The sequence below is a fragment of the Uloborus diversus genome, chromosome 4 (genome assembly GCF_026930045.1).
Source record: "Uloborus diversus isolate 005 chromosome 4, Udiv.v.3.1, whole genome shotgun sequence".
In the NCBI taxonomy this organism is placed as follows: Eukaryota; Metazoa; Arthropoda; class Arachnida; order Araneae; family Uloboridae; genus Uloborus; species Uloborus diversus.
The window spans coordinates 104,157,652-104,182,083 of record NC_072734.1 but is presented as its reverse complement, the minus strand read 5'-3'; the positions used below and the strand labels follow the sequence as shown (position 1 = coordinate 104,182,083).

Genomic DNA, 24,432 nt, shown 5'->3' with positions numbered 1-24,432 from the left:
AGAAAATAGAAGAATCATATAAAAAACTGTACATATAAATTAAAATGAAAAGACATTAGAAATATATTTAGAAGAAAAGGAGAAAAAGGTGCATAAGTGAAATGGTAGTCTGTATGTAGACACATACATGCTCACAAAGTGCATGGTGCATTCCTTATTTTGTTTTTTACATTTTTTTATCTGTAATTTTATTCCTACCTTTCATGATCCCTTAATTTACTGATTCGTTTAAGAGTTTCATCCGTTGTCGCCTCTCATCAGCTCATTTTTTCATCTTCTAGTGATGTTTGTGCTTTGAGAAAGCACTGATATTGTGAGAATTTCAAGCAAGGTTTTACCAGAATTATCCAAATTCTGTCGGTCTGTTTTCCATCCTAAAGCCACAAAATACTAGTCTAGTATGTGGAATTTTATTTTAAATTTTGGTTTTAGGAAAGCATTAGATTAATCCTTCTAAACATTTACAATAAGGTGGACTAGGGCATCTTGCTGCCTATAATTCACAAAACAAAACTAGTATGCTAGTGTTTGCAAACAAGTCTTATCTAGTAACAGTTATTGGTTTAGTTGTGTATTTTATTTGGGACCACTTACGCTATAGAGTTGTGTGGATTTTTGATATTCATTAAATTTAAGTGAGCAGAGCTTCATTACAAAAGTCACTGTTGTACTATGTCTTAGTCCTAAAACTTGATTTATTTAAACTTTTCAAGCATACTCTTATTTGCCAGTCATGTCATTTATCTTTAAAAGTAGGTGTATGGTTTCACTTCACGAAGTTTAGAGCTTCAAATTAAATTATGCAAACTAGTGCTGGGTTTTACTCATATCTCTTTCAGGGTTTTGTGGTTAATTTTCCAGGAATTTAATTGAGTATCGCAAACATCCTTGTGGTCCAGCAATGAGCTTTGACTCCCATCTATTGATTAAATAAGTTATGCAAAATTGAATTTTAAAGTCCCTCTTTGTGATTGAAGTGTTTAATCTCAAAATAAATATTAATAAAGTAAAAATCCCTTTATTTTATTTATTTAAGATTTTTAAAAGACTTGAAATTATATAGGAGATTTATTTAATGATTTATATTTAAGCCCCCAGGGATGCCTCAAAGGTAATTTTTTGGGAGGACAGAAATTCTCAATTTGCCAAACGGAGCTCCGAATTTTGCCGATTGTTAAAATACAGGTATGCGCACATAAGCACATTTAATGAAAAGGGACCTTCAGGCATTTAAAAATTGCAATTCAGTCTTCAAATTTGCTGAATCATCAGACAAAATTTTCCAAATAAGGAATATATTGGAGATCACGACTTCCCATGACATTTCATAGGGGTGTCCCTGGCCCCTATATTGTTAGAAAATTGCACCTAAGATGCATGATAAATGAAACAGTTATTTCGTTATAATAACTTAGAATGATCATAACTTAATCAATGACTAGAATTTACCCTTAATTATGTGCTTAATAATAAAATTTATAAGCATAAGAAAACAGTTTGGGTTTCCTAAGGTGTGTATGCACATTTAATGTAAGAATTTCTTTTTAGAGGTCTTGGATGTATGAATGAAAATCATGGAAGTATGTGAACCTAAAATATGTATTTAATGTATGATAGTTGTGAGGTTTTTTTTTTTTTTTTTTGAAATGTTTGTACATAGTTCTATGTTCATTGAATTTTATGAATTAAAGTGATTATGTATAAAATAGCATGTATACGTGTGTATTTTGAAAATTTTTAACTAAAAGAATTCATTAACTTATTAGTTTATTGAAGGTGTGTAATATATTTTTCCCCCTTGAAATATCACACAAGTATTCAGATTTAAAGATTATCTAGTTTTGTTCTTAAAATTGACATATCAGAAAAAAATTGTGCATTCCATTTAATTACTCTCTATATAATCCTTTTAAAAATATGTATTTCTACTTTTTTATTACATAAGTATTATATTTTTCAATAGGAATGTTTATTATTATTTTTATTGTATATTAACAATTTATTATTTTATGCTTTTCTTTGTTTAAATTTCATCAAGGGTTTACTTTTCTTAATTTATAAAGAAATGCAAAAGGTGTTAATAGTGTTGTGAGGATAGGTTGTTTTCCTGGCATTTACACTACAATTGCAAAGAAACAACCCTTTTCAGAATTAGTTTACTATTTTTAGAGGGAATTTACCTACCAGGGATTTTGTTGCCAATAATTTTCTAAATGATAAAACAAATCTTATTAATGCGTAGTGAAAAGCACATTTTCAGAGATATTGGTGTAGTTAACATTTTTGCCATACCTGTTGGCCACTTAATTCAATGCATAATAAACAAACTTTTTTTTCCCCTTTTTTATGACCATGGACTGTGTTTTTCTATGTATCAATAACTTTACTTTGCATTAGAGAGCACATGTAATCAAGTAAAGAGTTAACATTTCTATCACTAAAAGAACTTAAATGTATCCTAGTCAAATGTGATATGCCATTTGAGCAAACATAGTCTAGATTTCTGTTACAGAAATTACTATTCTCTTACAGAAGCAAATCTGATAAGTCTTGCAGGTTAAAAGAAAAGAATGAAAATGGTATATTATTTGCCATTATATTTGGTTTTGACATTGCCTAAAAAAGGGTGTAAAATCTATACTATTCTTTTAATTTTAGGTACATAATTGTTGTAATGACTTTCAACATTGATTTGCTCATTTTATAACTGGGGCAGTGAGAAGCAAATGGATGTAAGTCAAGTTTTTGAAGTTTCGAGTAAACACTTTTAAAATTCAGATTCTATGTAGAGCTTTTATTGAATTTTTTTTCCAAATCAGGCTGTATAGCAGACCCACCAGAGCTGCCAGTACCATCTCTTGCAATAAAACAGAGGAGAGGTTTGCCTACCGTCTGTACTGACTATCTCCAAATTTTTAATTTTGGCACTAAAAAAAAATCCCTTTGCTTCTCACTGCCTCAATTGATGTTTTATTCAACCTATTTATACTCCGTTATAAATATTATGTAATTAATGCAACAGATGTTTTCCAATTCCTTTTATAAAGAATTTATTTGCTTTACAAAAGAGTGATATTTAATGTATTATAAAGAGCGATTTTGAATGTTTTTTTTTTTTTTCCACATGTTGCAAAGACGTTGTCCTAAGACTGAAATGTGGTTGTGTGTTAATTTATATAAGATAGAAGACTTTTTGTGTTGGATCATGTTTATAAATACAAATGAGAATAAATGTTGTTAATTGTATCTTCTGCCAAATTCTTTCATGTGTAATTAAATAAATGAGTTTAATTCTAAATAAGGCTTTGAATGTGTTAATAGTAACATATTTTAGTAAATTTTTGTTTGCATTTTTGCTTTCTTTTTTTAATTAAAGACAGGGTAACGGCACCAGTAACAGACATGCTTAAGATGACTCTCAGGGTAGCTCAATTTTCTGAACCCTTTTAAAATTTTAAAACTATTTTTCTCTTATTCACCAACAACTTATCTAACCTTTGGCTGCTTCTGGGTCCTCTGAATTAGGTAATTCTATTTTTGTTTTCCCAATTACCAGAAAAGGTGAGGAAAGGATGAGTAATGAACAGAATTCTCCTTTTCTCTTCAAAATGGGCAAAAGTTCTTGACTTTTAGATCTAGAACCTTATAAGATTCAAAGGAACATGAAACATCGGCAGACCTCCTAGTGGCTGTTCATAACCTTCCACTACTGCCTTGTAAATACCAACTCGCTCATAAAATTCATTCGATAACACTAGATGGTTGCACCGTATTCATGGGTGGCAGCAACATCAATTTTACACCATTTAAAATTCTTATTATTTAAATCCAAATTTACGACTGTCTGTTACTGGACCCTTTGTTACTCGTACCACAATCCTAATCCTTAAACATATAAAGTTTTAAATTTGTTTTCCTATTTTTGCTTAGATTTATTTCCACCCAAAAAATATCAATTATGAGTAACAAAACGCAGTGCTAAATTGAACTGTTTCTTTTTTTTTTTTTTTTTCATTTCAAAATCCAGTTAAGCACCACATTTGTAGTTATGAGAAAAATAAGAAAAATTGATAAGTAACACATTAAAGTATTATGAAGGCAGGGCAGGGGTGTGTGTGTGTGTGTGCAAGTGGACTCAAGTCAGGTTTTCTGAAGACTTTGTGAAATTTTCGGAAATTATGAGAAAGCTCGAACCCTCCCCCCCCCCCTGAAAACTTCAAATATGCATAAATAAATCATCAAAATCATGAAAAAAATTTTTTTTTTTTAAATAGAATTTTTTCAGTTTTTAAATGTGTTGTCAGCCCAAATTTACGGAATTTTCTGAAATTTCGGATCACAAACACCCCTGAGGCTAGGGAAACAGTTCAATATTGTAGACATTTGACGATTTTTTCAAAGTTCGCCAAATATTTTGGCGCCAAACTTTAGGGGTTGTTTTTTTTTTTTTTTCCGGAGTTCCGATGTAAGCGAAAATGTATGTTATTTTTTACTCTTCGATAAAATGCAATAAAACGGGGATTCTGACATTTCAGAAGTTAATTATTTGTAAAAAAAAAATTTTTTTTTAGTGAGAAGCTGTTAAAACTTTTCGAAATCGCTATTTTTTTTCACTAATAGCTGTGACAATATTAAGCAGTTTTAATTACTGAAATAATTGCAAAAAAATAATATTAATAATTATGACAAGAAAATGCTGATTTTTACAAATTCAGAATGAATTCCCTGATTACATAGAAAACATTGAAAATGGTGGGAATAGTATTATTAGTTCAATAGAAATATACTATTTTTCAAGAAACAAAATTAGTTTAATTGAGAATTAATCCAAATAGCTGACTTCTAATTAGAACACATAAAATAGGGAAGAGTAAGTAAAAAAACAAAAATCTTTTTATCTTTGTTTACACAGAAGAGAAAAAAAAACAACCCTTTGGATTATACACCAAAAAAGTTTCGAAATCGCTATTTTTTTTCACTAATAGCTGTGACAATATTAAGCAGTTTTAATTACTGAAATAATTGCAAAAAAAAAAAATAATAATAATAATAATTATTATGACAAAAAAATGCTGATTTTTACAAATTCAGAATGAATTCCCTGATTACATTGAAAATGGTGGGAATAGTATTATTAATTCAATAGAAATATACTATTTTTCCAGAAACAAAATTGGTTTAATTGGGAATTAATAAAAATAGCTGACTTCTAATTAGAACACATAAAATAGGGAAGAGTAAGTAAAAAAACAAAAATCTTTTTATCTTTGTTTACACAAAAGAGAAAAAAAAACAACCCTTTGGATTATACACCAAAAAAGTTGGCAAACTTCATAGCTAGGGATTCGTTTGGGTTAGCTAATCGGAGTATTTCAAGCTAACTGTACATCCAGTTCACGGAACGTGGACCACGTGGACCCATCCTTGCGGTGTGGACCGTATTTTTATAGGTGGATTACGCCACCGTTATTTTAACGTGGTTGTCTCCATTACAATACACACATCACGTAAATAAAAAAGAATCTAAAAATATCAATTTCCCAACATAAACCGCGTGCAGAATATCGAACAGAGACAGCGGCACAAAAAATTTAAAAAAAAGTTTGATCGAAAATAGGCATGGTAGAGCAATGCATTTACTAGCCTAAAACCATGCAGTTAAAAAAGTAATAAATATCTATTTTCATCAGCACAAAAAAAAAAAAAAAAACCTAAAAATAATAAATCTAGTGCAAGAGAAAATTCGAAAGAAGTAACTAATTATTTTAACAATTCGGCACGTTAAACAAGGCATTTAGCCTAAATGCCGTTAAAAAAATAAATATCCATTTTAATCAGCACAAAAAAGTGAAAGAAATGACAAAAATAATAAATCTGGTGCAAAAGAAATAACCGATTATTTTAACAAATCGGCTCGGCAAAACAATGCTATAAGCCTAAAATTGGCAAACCCCGCCGTTAAATGTGAAACCGAGTCATTCCATTTTAAATCAGGCAGGCAGGTATGAAAAGTGTCATATGACCATCACCGATTTTTTGAAAAAAATACAGTAGTTACAACTAAGGGACATATGAAATATTCCAAAAGGATTTTGCAAGAAAAAAATTTTTTCTTCAGTTACAGCCTATTAAAATTCTGCACAAAATCCGCCATTTTGGAAAAAACCGGCAAAACACTCCATTTGAAATGGAAACTCTCTCTATTTCAAAAGTATTTAACCTATTTGAATAATTCTTTTTTCTAAAAATAAATAAAGACCCATGTATCCTCTAGACATCGTTTTTGAAAGTTTAGTTAGGTTTTTTGATAAAGAAAAAAAATCATTTTTGCCGCGAAAAAACTGCATTTTTAAAGATTTTATGATTTTTTTTCTCCATGAAAAAAAAGTTTTTTTTACTAAACGGAGATGGCAGTCTAAAGCCCTTATATGATAGTTTCATAACATATTTTATTATAATTCTTGGATGCATACAACCTCGGAAATAAAATTTGAAAGATTTCAAAAATTGGCGATTTTTGAAGTGATTTTACTCAAAAATCCCATTTTTTAAAAATCTAAAAATTTGCTCATTTGAACCCCATATAATGCTTAACAAGTGGATAGACACCGCATCCCGTATTTTTTCCCATAAAATGTTTTATGATTTTTTGAAAGTTACCTTATCGCCCATTGTATGCATGTAAAATAAAAATGTCTAATAATTTCAATAACTGAAATTCTGATTATATTAATGCCTAATAGCTACAATAACGGTGCACTTTATCAGGAACAACTAAAATCTTACTGACTTTTAATAATATATAAGTAACAAACCGCTTTTGATGACCCTGTCAATTCGTCTTTTTGTAAGATTCTGTGTGTAGCCTTTAGATAGAAGAGCCTTTGGTGATTATATTAATGACTAATAGCTACGATAATGATGTACTTTATCAGTAACAATTAAAATACTTCCCTTTTTTTAAAATAAATATTAGTTTATTTTGTCTCCAAAGCTATGCATTCACCTTTACTTTCATATGCAGCAACGAATCATATTTATTCTCTTTCAATTCTCTTTCTCTTCAACTCAATTACTCGACAGGGGAAACCATCAAAGGGAAGAACAATACAATGCATTTAAAACGATTAATTTTAATTTCGTGCTTTGGTTGTCATTGGCGAATGTTGTCACATAATTTTTGGATCCTACCTCGTATGATTACTTTTATACGTAAGAATGTGAATACTAAATTCAAACCGTAAAACTCACTTGTAGTTTAAGAATTTAAAAAGCCCACCTGTTTCATGAGAGAAGTAATCAATTGAACATGGTTGTAAGTTGAGATAACCAAACAGATCTCACCAAAGGTAGCTATTATAGCCAGGGATCAAATTTCTAACAAAAGAAGTGCAGGATCCCTATAGTCTTCAAAACGTATTTTAATGCTTAAGTGGCCTGAATTCGGTCAAAAATACAAAACTTTGAGTGAAACAAATAAGGAAGTATGGGAGCTCAGCTCCCATAACAACTAGGCGCTGATTAGCAGAAAAATATATTTATATAACGAAGTACAAAAAGACGAATTGACTGGGTCATCAGAAGCGGTTTGATACTGCTATATTATTAAAAGTAAAATTTTATTTGTTGCTGATAAAGTGCACCATTATTGTAGCTATTAGGCATTAATATAATCAGATTTTTAGTGACTGAAATTATTAGAAATTTTTATTTTACATGCATGCCATTTGCGATAAGGTCACTTTCAAAAAATCATAAAACAATTTATGGGGAAAAATACGAGATGCAGTGTCTATCCACTTGTTAAGCATTATATGGGGTTCAAATGAGCCAATTTCTAGATTTTTAAAAAATGAGTTTTTTGAGTAAAATCACTTTAAAATCGCTAATTTTTGAAAATTTTCAAAATTTCAAATTTTATTTCCGAGGCTGTATGCATCCAAGGATTATAATAAAATATGTTATGAAACTATCATATAAGGGCTTTAGACTGCCATCTCCGTTTAGTAAAAAAAACTTTTTTTTTCATGGAGAAAAAAAAACATAAAATCTTTAAAAATGCAGTTTTTTCGCGGCAAAAATGATTTTTTTTCTTTATCAAAAAACCTAACTAAACTTTCAAAAACGATGTCTAGAGGATACATGGGTCTTTATTTATTTTTAGAAAAAAAGAATTATTCAAATAGGTTAGATACTTTTGAAATAGAGAGAGTGTCCATTTCAAATGGAGTGTTTTACCGGTTTTTTTTCAAAATGGCGGATTTTGTGCAGAATTTTAATATGCTGTAACTGAAGAAAATTTTTTTTTCTTGCAAAATCCTTTGGGGACATTTCATATGTCCCTTAGTTGTAACTACTGTAATTTTTTCAAAAAAATCTTTGATGGTCATGTGACAGACCCTGCCTGATCTGAAATGGAATGGCTCAACCATCAAATACAATTAAATATGGACATTTAAAAGCCGAAAAGCAACAAAATAATAAAATTCGGTTCAAGAGAGAAAAATAATTGACTATACAGGGTTCATTCCCAACTTTAAAAATTAAAAGTAAGGAGTTTTGCAGGAGTTCTTTTTACGTTTTAAGGACTAGCTTCTTGTTTAAAGATGCATTTTTAAAAACATATTTCAGAAAAAATATGTAATATGCTAAATTTTTAGTAAAATATGCATTTGTTACTGCTTCTTAGACTTGAGCCGGAATCAAATTCTCTCGTTCAAATTGTCTCGTTCAAATCGCCGTCAAATTGTCTCGGAATCAAATTAAACTGCGGGGAGGGGGGGGGGGGACCATTAAAATATGTTTTATTTTGAAAATGAATTAAAAAAGTGATATTGATTAAAAATTTGTTTTTTTCTGAAAAACAAAACACGTACTAAAAATTTCCTAACCAAAAAATACTTTAAAAATAAAATAATTACTAAAATAAGAACTTTAATTAGCCGACTGAAAGTAGTCGAGACCAAAATAACTTCCAACTATCAAAATAATTGAAATATTTACAGGATACAAAAGGACAAACTTCAAACACAACAAACAATTTTCGGCGAAGCTTGTGCTTGATTTTGGCATAGGAACCATAAGGTTACTCATACGAGATTGAAATACAGAAAACTCAATTTAAACATTTGAAAAAAATACAAATCAGGGTTGGTATAAAAACCAGGTTTTTGGTTTTTTTGAAAAAAAAAAAAAAACAGAAAAAACTTTTTGTTTAAACCAGGTTTTTTTGGTTTAAACCGGGTTTAATTGGTTTTTATTACTATTTGTAAAGAAAAACAGTTTTATTTTAGGGAAATCATGAAGATTTTATGAATTAATTGTTAAGGAATGTTTAATATTCATATTTGTACCTAATTTCTTCGTAATTAATTAAATAATTAAGAGTAAAATCTTGTAATTTCATTTCCTCATACTTAGATTTCTTTTGGAGAATATTGTTTAAGAATCTTTAACTATTATAAAAAATACAATACGTAAATGGGTCTTGGTGTAAATAATTAAAGAAATAATTTACTGTGATAGTTCAGACATTATTAATTACAAATAATCAAGAATAAATTGTTGCAAATTAATTTCCTCGTAATCATAGCTGTTACCAGAAATAAAAAAGTAAAATTAAAATCACGCATTCTTAAACATGGAAAAGTATTTTGCAATATCTACACAAATGAATCATAAGTCTGATGTACATTATACAACTTTAAAAATCAAAAGATCAATGCATATTTTGTATAAATTTTTTTAAAAAAGTTACAAATCATGTAATTTATTTACCTAATGTATCAGTGACAACAAGTATAGAAACAGGACAAGTAGGTTTTAAGAAAATAATCATGTTTTCCATTGTAGACATTATTTCTTCTGGTTTAATGCATTTAGGAATACAATTTTTTTTATCAAAGAAATAAAAATTTTAATTAGAAGCCTCAGTACAAACTTAAATGAAAATACTCTTTTAACATATTTTAATAATGAGACATTTTAATAACGTCATAAGAATTAATGTTTATTGATTCTTCCACCATTCATACATGAGACTTCTTTTATTATAGTGGGATAAAAAAAGTTCTTTGAAAGATAAAAATTTAGCATTAAATTATTTTTAAGAGTACAGTGTTACATGCATGTTTTCTGTTTTCATAATTTTATACATTTTCTTTTCTTGCTCTGACTGCATCGTCTATCAGGGATACAAAAAGTGTGCAGGTATAAGCGCAATTTTATGCCTACTCTAAGTGTTCTTGGACTTTTTTAGTTATTTTATTTTCTCTTGTTATTTAAATATTTTAGTGTTAAGATACATTGACACTATGCTTCGCTTCAATGGTAAATAATCTATCTCAATAAATCTTAAGTGATTAAGCAAATTAGGTAGTACATTAAGTTTTGGTTGAAATATGCTTTTTGGACTAATATGAAATGTAGAAAACTGAAAAATAATGATACTTAAAAATTATAAAAGAGTTACTTGGATTTTTTTCCTTCTAATTTTAGAGAAACTTGATTGGTCTACCTTGTATATTTATGCACGTAATAGAAAAGCTGCATAGCTTAAAAAAAATAAAATAAACACTATTTGCAAACTTGCATTACCCTAACAATTATAAATTTCTAAATTTATTAAATCTGTAATTTATCTATAAAGCTTTGCTAGTTATTTTGCATAAATTATATTTTGTTTGTTGCAATAATATGTAAAATTTATGAAAACATTTGGGAGAAAACAATAACATTTAAAAAAAAAAAACCATTTTTGAAAAAACTACTTGGATTAAACCACGGTTTAAATCAAACAACCCTGATACAAATTATTTTAATCTTCAAAATTGATCAAAATTTTGTAGACCATTTCAAAACTTTTGTGTGACTCGATACGCTGATAAGCATAGAAAACTGACTAATTTTAAGAATTTTTCTTCTAAAAAGTACAAAAATATTAATTCTAGGAAATAGTGGTACTACTGTTTAGCTATTAAGTTGCTCTTTCATCTGTTGCATAAAATATGTTATGTTTATTCATGTTTTGTAATTAATATCTACAACTTAAAAAAAAACAAACAATAATTTAGATAAAGAAGTCTGATTTTTTTTTCCAATCTAAAAAATTAAACTTTTCCAACTACAGATGTTACGTATGTATTTTAAAACACTCAAAGAAGTTGAAACAAAAATAAATTTCCGCCAGCTATTCCGTATTAACTTTCTGACATTCAACACTCTTAAAGAGCATGAATTTCATTAAAAACTTTTCAATTTAATGATTTCAATAAAAATACAAATGAATTTAATTTCTTTGCCTCTTTACAAGGCATAGTAAGCATCATAAATGCAAGAAATCTTATATCCATGGCGGATGCAAAGAGATTGCGATTTTCAAAGTGAACGTGTTATTAGTATAAAGAACGGAGCATAAAAGAATTTATTTAAGTAAATTGTTTTACAATTGCATTTAAAGCTCTACAATAAAAATATTAATATCAATCGACGTTGTTTACGCAAAAATCAATAACTTTTTGACTTTCATGAAAGACACAGAATTTGGCTTGAAAATTGTAACTGTGATTTTTATAGGAATAAAAAGAAATTTCATTTGTTTGCCCTCCAAAAAAGCATAATAAGCATTAAAAATCATAAAAATTCCATTCTCATATCGGATGCAAAGAGATTGCTTTAATTAAAATGAAAGCATCAAGAGTCTAAAAACGGTAAACAAAAGATTTGATTGCAACGAAAAAAACTTTAGAATGGTGCTTTAACATTTACTAGATGCTAATTAACTACAAGATGTTATATTATTAATAGTTATCGAAATAATCGTCACAAATTTGGGGGGGGGGGGAATCGGATGTGTGGAAGAAAATAGTCTAACGAAAAAATCGGATTTCCAGTATTAACAGACGAAAAAATAGCGGAATTTCGTAAAATTCAGTATAACGTAATCACTCGTATCAGATTGGCGATTGAAGAACATCTTTAAGGTCATGTAGAATAAAAAACGGTAAGGTGTTTGCAAGAAGATAATAGCAAAATTCAGGGGTTTTAAGGGCCCTTATTTTCTTTTCTTAAAAAGCAGGAGTTTGTAAGGAGCTTACGAACCCTGCTATAAAAATAAAAAAAAAGGCTTAAAACCAGTTAAGATCGTGTTCCACGTGCTAGATAACTGCGTGCTTTATTGATTTACTTATGAAATAATTAAAAAAAAAAGGAATGGAAAACCAAAATGTATCGTAAATAAATATTTTATGATAAACTATGACCTCACTAAATTCCCGCAAAATGACAAACAACGGAACAACGCCGGTCAAGCTGATTGCCCTGTTCGAAACAATTTTTTTTGGCGTGATTATCGCCTATTTTTGCAGTTTAATGTACCAACAAAATTTCAAGCGTAGCATAGAGATTCTATTGTTTAATGAAATATTTTCCCATTTCAAGCAAAAAATACTAGCTACAGCATTTTATTTTGCCGGTTTTGTCGGCATCTGATGATGGTGAACGAATTTTCTTAAGGTTTTCATCTCTCGCGTTTGGCAACACACTACTTTCCGTTCTAATTCAGTTTCGAATTCAAAGCAGCGAAGGATTTTTGATCGCACGCTTTGCATAGAGCTTCTAATATTGTTTTTGATAGTGAATAGTTGGAGTTGTGTGCTCGATTGTGTTTGATGTGTTGTACTCTCTATTAAGACAATGGAATCGACGGAGGCCGCTTCATCATCATCTGCTTGTAAAATTTCGAAAGCAAGTGGTGCGATTCCGAAAACAACAGTTACTAAGGAAATTAACAGTCGCGTTAAAGGAAAACAGATTGTGAAGCGATTACTGTATGGAAATGTTGCTTGGCTTCTCAGTAAAAAGCAAGATGCCGATGAACGTACGCATCAATGGACTGTTTATTTGAAACCTTATGACAATGAGGACTTGTCTGTTTTTATCAAACGTGTTCAGTTCGTATTACACGATAGTTATGCTCAACCATATCGCGTCTGTCACTGTCCTCCTTATTCTGTCACAGAAACTGGATGGGGTGAGTTTGAAATTACAATCAAAATATTTTTCCAGGATAGTAATGAACGGCCTGTGACGCTATATCATTTCCTTAAGCTTTTTGATCGCGACGAAGATGGTCACATCAAATCGAAAGTACAAACTGTTAACTCCGAGTTATACGAGGAGTTAATTTTCACGGACCCAACTCATAAAATGTATAAACTGTTGCTCAGTTCTTTGCCGAAGACATCGGTGTTAAGTCGACATCAAGTTGAATATGAGGAAAAGAAAGCCAGAGATTTGCAAAAAATTCTTAAAGGTAAAGAGGCAATCAAGGAATTAATAGCGACTACAAAGCTTGAACTTGAAAGGGTAAAGCAGGACATATCGAAACTGAAAATTTCCATGCAGCAAAATTCGTGAATTTGAACAGGTTCATCAACATCTGTATGTGTTTTTCGCATTATAGAACTTCATTAAAACGCCAGTTTCGATTCCAGTTTCATGAAACTTTAGCAAAAATTTCTTTCCCTTCCTCTTTGTTTAGTAATTGCAGTTAAACAGCTTTACATTTTTCTTTGCCCAAATATCAACTTTGGATAATTATTAAATATTTGTGTTTTACTTTTATATCTGAAAATTATGTTTTTAGAGACATATAAATATTTTCTGACTGTGCGTTTGAAATTCCTTTTTGTGAATAATAATTTAACTCTTGGAATTGAAATATTTTGATAACATCTTTTAACAGCTTATTCCTTCAAATAGTAGTGCTTTTTTATTGGAGTGAACTGAATTTTTTTTATTGCTTTATGTCTTTATCTTTACTAATAATAAAGCTCAAAGTCTCTGTCTAGATCAGGGTTGCCAGACGTCCCGGATTTCAAGGGACAGTCCCGTATTTTAAAAAATTGTCCCGCGTCCCGGGGAACTTCTATACGGGACGGCTAAGTCCCGTATTCTAGCTGATAACAATATTTTACAGAACGAGACATTTTTTTTAAGGGAGGAAAACAAAGTAAAAAAAAAATCTGAAATAAAAAACAATAAGAAAATCATGTGACAGCTATCGCAAAAATTATTTTCGTTTTAATTTGGTTTTTGTTTTGGCGGCAGAACATGAGGAGCCGAATTATTGCTTCCACTTTGCTCATTGACTAATGTTGGAAATATATCTCTGCACATGCGTCATCAGTCAATCACAACGGAAACTATTTTTATACTTTGAGCGGCGACATTTTGTAAGGTTTAATGCTTTGTTACGATTGACTTTTTCAGATTTATCATGAAGAGACGTTCTACGTCGGAAAGCACCCCTTAAAAATACCCCCCCTCACTCTTAGGAGCCTGTCCCGTATTTACTGTTCTTAAATCTGGCAACCCTGGTCTGGATGTCTGTGACGCGCATAGCGCCTAGACCGTGCGGCCGATTTCATGAAATTTGGCGCAAAGTTAGTTTGTAGCATGTGGGTGTGCACCTCGAAGCAATTTTTCGAAAATTCGATTCTTTTCTTTTTCTATTTCAATTTTAAGAACATTTTCCGCAGCAAAATCATAAAATTATCATAAGATGGATGAGCAAATTACGAAATTATCATTACGTGCAATGGGAGAGCGAATAAATTATTTTTTGGAATCGAAATATTTTGACAGCATCTCTTAACAGCTTATTCTTTCAAACTGTGATGCATTTTTATTGAGTGACGGGCCCGGCTCCTGTGGTAGGCGGCAAATTTCGAAATTGAAACATTTTTTGAAAGCATGAATGTCTGAATACATGAAAGCATCGCCACCTCAGTCATTCCAGCCGAGGACTGCAGGGTTTCGTGCTTATTAGTACTCATCAGCCAGGCATAGGAAGTGACCGAGCTGGAGGTTTAAAACCTCTGCTTGGTTACGCGAAACTTAGTTCGGAATTTAACTAGAAGTTCAATTTAATTTTAGAAGCTGCAAATTGTGTGACTTAAAAGTGTTTTGAAATTATTAATATCTGTCTCAGTGCCATAAGATTAGGCTTGCCAGATTTCTGAAATGTTCAACCGGGACACTGGAAAGTCCCTCCCCCCGCGTCGTCGTATTCAAAACGGCATACACCTTTGGCTGAATTTTGGAGCATTTTATAGGGCAGTTTATTCTTAATGCTATGAATAAATGGTTACTAATTATATGAACCTAAAACAGGGAAAATGAAAACAGATAAAATTTTAACATTTCACTTTCTTAGATGTAAATATTTACAATTTATTTTAGTTAGGAAAAAAATTGATTGAAGTATAAAAAATCAAACAATATTTAGATAATTTTTTCATGTTAGCACGTTTTTAGACGGTAATTTTTGGTTTTAATCTTGTTGTAAAATCCCCACAAGCTAATCCGGTATTAATTTTACAAGTCAATGTTGCAAATGATAAAGTAATTATCCTAAAAAACCTTCACAGTTAATTGTTTTAAAACCTTTTTGGTCTTTGTAATCAAATTTATCATTTCTGGGACGTGAAGTAAGCCGGCCGAGACACCAGGATTTTATCTGAAAACCCGGACTGTCCCGGTCAAACCGGGACGTCTAGCAAGCCTACTGCAATCCCGCGCCGAATTCAGTCCCGCGGGATTTCGGGATTGTAAAGTGCCAATCCCCGGGGATGCCGCGGGATTGACTTTATTCTTCAAAAAATTAAATTTTTATGACAGAGAAAAAGTTGTGCTTTTTAGACTGCTTTTATTACTTGAATTAGTAGTCTTAATTCTGTACAACAATTGTAAAGCACTACAAAGCAGGGTTGGGTTTTGTACTGTCCAAAACTGGTTTTGGACAGGACAGGTGGTTTTTTACCGTCCAAAACTGTATAAAACTGTCCAAAAGTGTCCGAAACATGATAAAGTTAAAGAGGTGTAATCTAATCAAGTCGTATTGACTGCAATATTCGTAATGCATAAATATAGACATAACCGAGGTTTAATTAAAGAGTTTTTTTATAATATTTTTTTTCTAAAATGCTTTTTTAAAAAAAATATTTTACTTGAAAAAATTGGCAATAACTACTACATAAAAAATTTCTTATGTAACAGTTGGTAAAGTTATGAGAGGAAATTCACAACACTACCAAGACAACCAATTTCAGTTCCATTTATAATTGAAAGGAATGTTATTAAATGTGTGCAATATTTAGGTGAAAAAAAAGCTTAATTTTTTTAATGATTTTTGCAAATAAGTTTTACATGATGTTTTAACGAAAATTATTTTTTAAATCATAGATTACAGAACAAGAAATTGATGATTAAACTGATGATTTAAATTGATGATTATATTGTAAAACTTGAGTTATTCCTTTTTTTTAATTCATATTTTTTTAATACATTCTGAAACGACAAAAAATTGTTAACTTACTGCATTTAAGTCAATTATTGCACTGCATTTTGAACACTTTCTTTTGCACACATGTATAAATGTCAAAAATTTGGTTTATGGAAGAAAAAAAACCTCCTGCATACAAATTGATATTTTTAATGAAGAATTTAATTTCTACATAATTAGATTAAAATCAGCTGCATAAATAAACTACATATATATTTGTACTTAAATGTTCACATTGAATAAATATATTAAATAGTCAAAAAAAAAAAAAATAATAATTTTGACACATTTTGTTCTGTTTTTGATATTTTCTCATAAAATTAGTTTCTCAAGAAGTAATTTTGGACACTTTCGGACACTAGGGCTTTGAACAGTATGATAACAAACTTGACAACCCTGCTTTAATTTACACACATGCATAAACATAAATACTCGATTCAAATCAGCTGCATAAATAAGTTGAATTTTCTCCATTGAGTTAATGTTCAATATAAAAAATTAGTTCGATACATTTTATTCTGTTTTTGATGCTTTCTCACAGAATGCAATTTTTCTGAAAATATAGTTTTGGACACTTTCGGACAGTTTTGGACGGGATGGTAAAAACCAGGGTTTTTACCCTGGTTTTTACCGTAGTGTCCAAAACCTTGCCAACCCTGCTACAAAGTCAGATCCTAGTTAGCAACTATCGTTTGGTAAGCAAAAGTGTGCCGCTCGTATGGGATAGTAAAGGATTTTTACTCTAAAAATAATGCGCTTGATGAAAACGTGCTGTGCTGTGGCTCCACTGCAATTGGTTTTACTAAAATTAAGAAATTGTGGAATGGAAAGTTCGAAAAAGATCCGCCGCATTAACTTCATCACCTTCTGAAATAGATTTTTTTTTTCTTATGCTGGGTTTTTGCTCAAGAACTGCAAATTTCGGACAATGCCTGTTGGACACGTGTTTTGCAGTATCCAATTTAACTTGCATTGACAATACCTTTGTTGCTTCATAAACGTTGTTCACTGAATCAGTGAATTTGATTCATTACAGCAAGGGGTGAATACTGTTTGATTTCTCCTTTTCACCAAGTTGCAGCTCGGTAAAAGTGTTTTGATGACTTCGCTAATTTTACCTCTCACTTTAAAGTGGAATTCAGAAACATGAATAGCTTCAGGGGCGTGCACGTGGGGGGGGGGGACTCCTGTTGGCCCGGACCCGAGGCTGAAGACGGCCCAATACTTTCAAAATGATGGGTGAAATATAGGGGTAAACAATATGAAGGGACCCCGTAAAAATTATTTGTGACGGGCCCCAAAATTTCTGTGCACGCCCCTGAGCAGCTTAACTTACTGCACTGTCATGAGCAGGGTTGCCAGAAGTCCCGGATTTCAAGGGATAGTCCCGTATTTTGTAAAATTGTCCCGGGGAACTTCCATGCAGGACGGCTAAAGTCCCGCATTCTAGCTAATAACAATACATATTTTACAAAACAAGACATTTTTTAAGGGAAAAAAAATAAAGTAAAACAAAAAATCATTGAAATAAAGAGCGACAAGAAAATTATGTGGTAGCAAACGCAAAAATTATTTTTGTTTTAATTTAGTTTTTGTTTTGGAAGAACCATGAGGAGCTGAAAAATTGCTTTTTCTTTGCTCATAGACTAATGCTAGAAATATATCTCCGCTGGAGCGTCGTCAATCGCAATGAAAACGATTTTTATACTTTGATTGGCGATATTTTGCAAGGTTTAAGGTTTTGTTGCGATTGAATTTTTCAGATTTATCATGAAGAGATGTTCTACGTCGGAAAGCACACCTTAAAAATCCACCATATCCAGTAATTACTCTCAACCTCAAAAAGATCCCCCCCCCCCCCCTTTCACTCCTAGAAGCCTGTCCCGTATTTACTGTTCTTAAATCTGGCAACCCTGGTCATGAGAGTCATCCTGTGCTTCATACAAGTTTCTTTGTCACCCCCTTTTAAAGTCACGCCGAATACATAAATAATGTCAGATTTTTCATTGCTTTCTTGGAAGTGCTCCAACATTGTATTCAGACTACTCAGCGAGTTTTAGAATATGTAATACACTTTCTCAATTTTTTAGCATAATTTACTGGATTTTAAATTTTGTGATGGTTTTTAAAATGCGCATAAGTTTTACGCATTTTCTCTATTGATGAACGTATGAAAATTGAAACTTCCCCCCGAATGAGAATATCAATTCATTCTCAGAAAAATATAATCTGTCTTTTATTTTGTTCTGAAATGGTAAATCCATTGTTGGTCATGAGACACACACTTTTACTTGCTCTTCTTGCAGATATACAAGGAAAAAGATTCAACCTTCAGATGATGCTTGTGAAAATAATCGTTTTATGAGCGACAAAAGCTAGAAAACACTTGAATGCAAAAAAAAAAAAAAAAAAAAAAAATTGCGAGATTGAGAATCCCACTGGATTGCGAGCGAAATTCTGCAGGACCAATCCCGCTAAAAAATCCTGCGGGATCCCTTGGGATCAGGATTACGATATTGGAAACCCAAAAGCCTACTTAAGATGCACTACTTTAATTTGAAAAAAAAAAGATAATATAAAGTGTACCAATGCTTGAATACGCAAAACCCAGTTTGGAATTTAACTAGAAACTAATTTTAAGCATTTACTATTATTTTTATTTTATTAATATATTAACATTTAAAATGATTATTATTATTATTCAATGGGGGGGGGGACTTGTCAATATTACCCAGGGCGGCAGAACTACTAGAGCCGGCCCAGTTGAGTGATTTGATTTTTTTTTTATTGCTTAATGCATAGTAGTAAAGTACACAAATTTGATAAAAATTATTTCTCTTGCATTTCTGCCTCAAAATTAAGAAATACAAAACATATTTCGCCAGTTTCTTTTCCCCGCCTAACTTAATTGGCTGTTTATGAGATTTATTCACAGCTCTATGATAAGTTCCCCAATACAAGAGGTAGGGAAAGATGGGACACGTTTTTTCCGATTTTTATATATTTTTAAAAAATTAAATGAGCAGTTTGGTTTTATACCATGAGTAGTGATGTAAAATACCCGGATTTATTTTTAAGGATGAATACCGAAAAAGGGAGTTCTCCACGGTATTTCTTTTCCCGTGACTTTGTTATAGGATTTGTCGGACTATATGGGCTATTAGTTGATTATAAATTAAAATAAGTTTAATACTATTAATAGTATTAAAATTATCGAGACCGGTCCAACGAGCCCCGACTCGCTACTCCTCCTACTTAGATAGAAATGTATAAAACCAGCAAGAACTACATAAACCACACATTAAGTTTAAAACATTCGCATGGAGAGCCTTTGTTACTTCAGTTTTTTTTTTTATATAACAGATTATTTGTCCAGGCATTGAAACGTTTTTTAATAGTTAGCAGAGACCAATGTTGATTTTTTTTTTCGTTCATATGTAAAATCTAGTACTTTTCATTTATTTTTTCAAGTTTCTAGCGGTTCATAACCATGAGAAAATTTATGGGGGGAGGGCGGCATTTGGGATGACTTTAAATAACCGCAACATTCCTTTAAAAATCTTGAATGAACTTTTTTCTGAAAAATCCCGAAAAAATGTATGAAGAACGCCCTTTGCTGAATGTCCTTTTGAAGAATGCCCTTTTCTGATGGGGAAAAATAAGGAATACATTCATACAAATGGCAAGGCTCTCAATTGTATGCTAAAAAGGTGTCTAAAATGACTGTTTTGATTGAAAATAAGACGAGCACTAGAAATGCAATTTGCTGCAATAAAATAATCGGAAATTATTCCAAAAAATTAAATGCAATATCTTTTTCATGTATAAAATACACATATAGTATTATATAATGTAGGCTTGCCAAATTTTTGAAATGTTCAACCGGGACACAGGAAGGAACCACCCTCCCCCCGCGTCGAGAATATATTCAAAAGGTACACAGATTTGACTGATTTTTAAAGTGTGTGGAGGGTAGTTTATTCTTAATGCTGTGAATAAATGGTTACTAATGGGGTCGTTTCCAAAATTGTCAAAGTATTTTCTTCTGAAAGAGCATGATTGAAAGCATAGAATCTGACCATTTTTAAAATAATGTGACAAGGTTTAATATTTTTTAAAAATTATTTTAATCGGTGCGCAGAAATTTCATATTTTAAGCTTCTGCAGTCATTACAAGTGATGAAATGCCATTCTCTGATGCCATTATGTTAAACGCAATATTTAATTCGCATCTTTACTCACGTGTATTGGCAACGATGTGGTTGATAGCAAGCGAGCGCGATATTTAATTCGCTTCTGAATTATCATAAGCTGGAAACGTGGTAAACAGCAAGCGTAAGCTTTCAGCGCGCCAGTGGAGTACGCACCAAAGTGCATCACTTGTGACGTCATAAAGACCACGCCTTATTTGAAAAATCGGACATTTTAAAAAATTAAATAAAACTAAACGTTTTCAAAATTCAAGAATTTCTTCGCCCCATGTATATTTTTTTGCTCAATCTTTCAACTTCAGTGACTAAAAGTAGTACTTTTGACTGATGGAAACAACCCCATTATGAGATAAATAAATACATTTGTGCAGAAGAGTAAAGTATGAAATAACAACGTCAAAAAAGCACAAATTCGCAGATTACTGCGAATTTGTGCTTTTCTGACGTTGTTATTTCTTACTTAACCCCATTATGAGTCTAAACCAGCAGGGGAGTTATAAATGACACAAGCACGAAAATTCAAACATTTTATTTCTTACATGTGAATACTTGTACGTGCAAGTTACTTAAGTAAGAAGAAACACTTTGAATGAGGAATAAAAGTTTGAACAATTTATTATTCACTTGGACTTTTTTTAGAAAATCTTGTTTTTTCTTTTAGTCTTGTAAAAATTTTCGGAAAACTAATCCGATATTTAGAGCCAGTTTTTATAAGAACCGGGCAGAAATGGGGTGTTCGGATATACGCCATTTTTGATTTTGCTCAAATTTTTATGGTGGATTCTTTTAGAAAACACCGTATTTTTTCCTTTCTTCCAAAAAAAATTTTGGGGCCCTGTAAAAATTCGTGGAGTCCGACGTAAAGGTTTTTTCCAAATCAGCGTTTTTTGAAACGGGATTAGTTCTGTGTACTAAGCATCAGCCAAAAAAAATTCTTGGGTAGAAAATATGACATTTAGTACCTAAATTGAAATATATCGTAAATTTTGTGGCTGACCTTCAGTACAACCTTTCAGGGGTCGCCAAACTTTGTCGACAAAAAATGAAAAAGTGCCATGTTTGAGGCCCTCTGGTTCAGGGTTGGCTTTCTGCCGGCAGAAACTAGTTTTTGCCGTGCCAGTGGCAGAAACTGGTTATAACTGGTAAAAACCGGCAGAAACTGGCAAAAACTTAAAAACGTCTTTAATAACTCTAGTAATTAGTAAACGATATTTGTTTAAGTAAACTAAAAATTTAAACATCATTTCATCATTTAAAAAAATAAAATCCCATGCTAGTACCCTTGATTTAGTTCAGAAAGGGAACTTTCCAATTGCAGAGGCTCGTAGTATTTGGATTAATTTAACAAAGGATAAAAAATCATACAGGGGTGCTTAGGAAAGAGGAGTGACATACAGAATTAAACAGGCATTACTGATTGTAATTTGCCAGTTATATGCTTCCTCTAAATTGTTTGTGATTGAAATTATCTTGTCATGTGCTTCAAGAAGAAAGTGGCAGAATTTTACTTGCCTTAATTTTGTACCTAATGTCACAGCTTTGCAAAACAAATTGGCCCCATTTCTCATAACTTATTTTTCCAGTCAAATTTTTACCACAACCCCAGTTACTACATTGTGGACCAGTTATACAATAGATGAAAGTTTCACAAACACTGCTTGCTCCTTGATTCATTGTCTGCTAGCTCTTCTGTTTTAAGAATATTCTAAAACTTCTCATTTGTGCGTAGTAAATTGAGAACCTGTTTAGATTTTTGAAACCACCTTTTCTAAGAGGCAATTGCAGGGTTCAAACAATGTAAAATTTGATTTTGAATTGTGATAATTTTGTAATAAAAGTACAGTACTTTGGTAAACAATTAATTATTTTTTCCATGTATTTTCTGTTGTATATCAAGAATTAATTTTTCATTTTGTGAATTTTTGCCAGTTTCTGCCACAAAGTGGCAGAAAGTGGTTTTTGCCATGCCGGTTTTAACCGGTTTCTACCAGTGGTTTTAACCGCCTCGGCAGAAACTTGCCAACCCAGCTCTGGTTCCCTGCATTCAGGCTCAACCATGGTTTTTGTACGTAATTTGTGTAAGAATATATATAAATTATTCAATACCCTCATTAGTTAGATGGTTAACCCTCAGCGCTGACAAAAAATGAGTTTTTGTATCGAAAAATGCTAAAAGTGCAGTTTTCATGGGCCTTAATCTCAGTGCACTGAAGGTCAGTGTAGAACTGGATGCATGCATTTCAAACTAGAGAATGTCAATTTTCACAAACAAGTGACAGAACTATGGGCAAATTCTTTTCAAGAACACAATACGTATTTTAAAACAGTAAAATGAACTATTCAGTTTTCGATTCAGTCAACACATATCCGGGTTTCAACTTTCCTCCAGGGACTTCCAGATCTTATTTAAAAAACTAGTATGATCAAAAACTTACCATACAAGAGCTATAAAGTTGTAAATAGACTGATTATGCTCACTCGCATACTTTATAATATGATAACTAGAAGCAAAGTGAAAGAAAAACATCAAAATAAGGTAAAAATGTACTTTTTAGGGGGCCTGTATCTCAGCACACTGAGGGTTAGTATAGAACTTGATGCCTACATTTCAAACTAGAAAGTATGCTTTTTCACAAAAAAGTAAACATAACTATGTGCAATGGTTTTGCAGGCTCATAAAACGCACTTCAATATAAGGAAATTGCATAAGAGTTAACGACGCATCCAGTTATTTGTAATCAAGCTACAATGCTTGGTCTTGCATTTTTTTTACTGTCGCACTGGTCAGTTAGGCAACCATACTCTTGTTTTATAATGTCATAATATTGCTTTTAAAGTAATAAAATATGTAAACATAATTAATAAAATATGACTTAGTAATTATTTGCTATCATGGTAGTTTAGTGCAGAGAAAATAATTGTTGTCACTATAATGTACAGCCTAGACGAATGTCAACGAACTATAATGTACAGTACAAACGAAAAAAAGCTATCTTAATTAAAATAATTAGAAATACACCTAAAACACCTTCAAAAATGTTTTACAAATATAACTTACGTTTTTACCGCAATAATACCGTTTTTTTTTTTTTTTTCACTTTGCCTCTAGTTATATTATAAAGTATGCGAATAAGCACAATCAGTCTATTTGCAGGTCTATAACTCTTTTATGGTAAGTTTTTGATCGTACTAGTTTTTTAAATAGTATGTGGAAGTCCCTGGAGGAAAGTTTAAAACCGGATATGTTGACTGAATTGAAAACTAGTTCATTTTACTTTTTTGAAATACGTATTGTGTTCTTGAAAAAAATTCGCCCATAGTTCCGTCACTTGATTGTGAAAATGCACATACTCTAGTTTGAAATGCAGGCAGTAAGTTCTATACGGAACCTCAGTGCACTGAGATACAAACCCCTAAAAAGTACACTTTTTATCATATTTTGATGCCAAAACTGCTATTTTTTCGCAGCAGTGAGCATTAACCACGCATTTAATGGGCCTATTTAATAATTTATATATATCACTACACAAATTGCTTGCAAAAACTATGGTTGAACCTCAGTGCGTGGCATCAGGATGCCTCAAACTTGACACATTTTTATTTTCTTCGGCACAGTTTAGCCACCCCTGCCAGGGTCCACTGAAGGTCAGCCATAAAATTTACGATACATTTTATTTAAGGCACTAAATATCATGTTGTATTCACAGAGATTACTTTTGCTGATGCTCAATGCGCAGAGATAATTGAATATTAAAAAATGTCGATTTGAGAAAAACCCTAAATTGGGTCCAACTTTCGGAATTTTTGTGGGTCGCAAAAAATTTTTTTGGAAGAAAAGAAAAAAAATATGTGTCTTCTAAAATCATTCAAAGAAAC

General features: G+C 31.4%; 1 protein-coding gene across 1 annotated transcript; it reads left to right on the top strand.

The window, feature by feature from the left end:
• The first annotated feature begins 12,693 nt into the window (after positions 1-12,693).
• Positions 12,694-13,416, top strand: LOC129220744 (YEATS domain-containing protein 4-like). Its single transcript, XM_054855172.1, has one exon. It carries the CDS (start codon positions 12,694-12,696, stop codon positions 13,414-13,416), a length of 723 nt encoding a protein of 240 aa, XP_054711147.1.
• Positions 13,417-24,432: the final 11,016 nt, after the last annotated feature.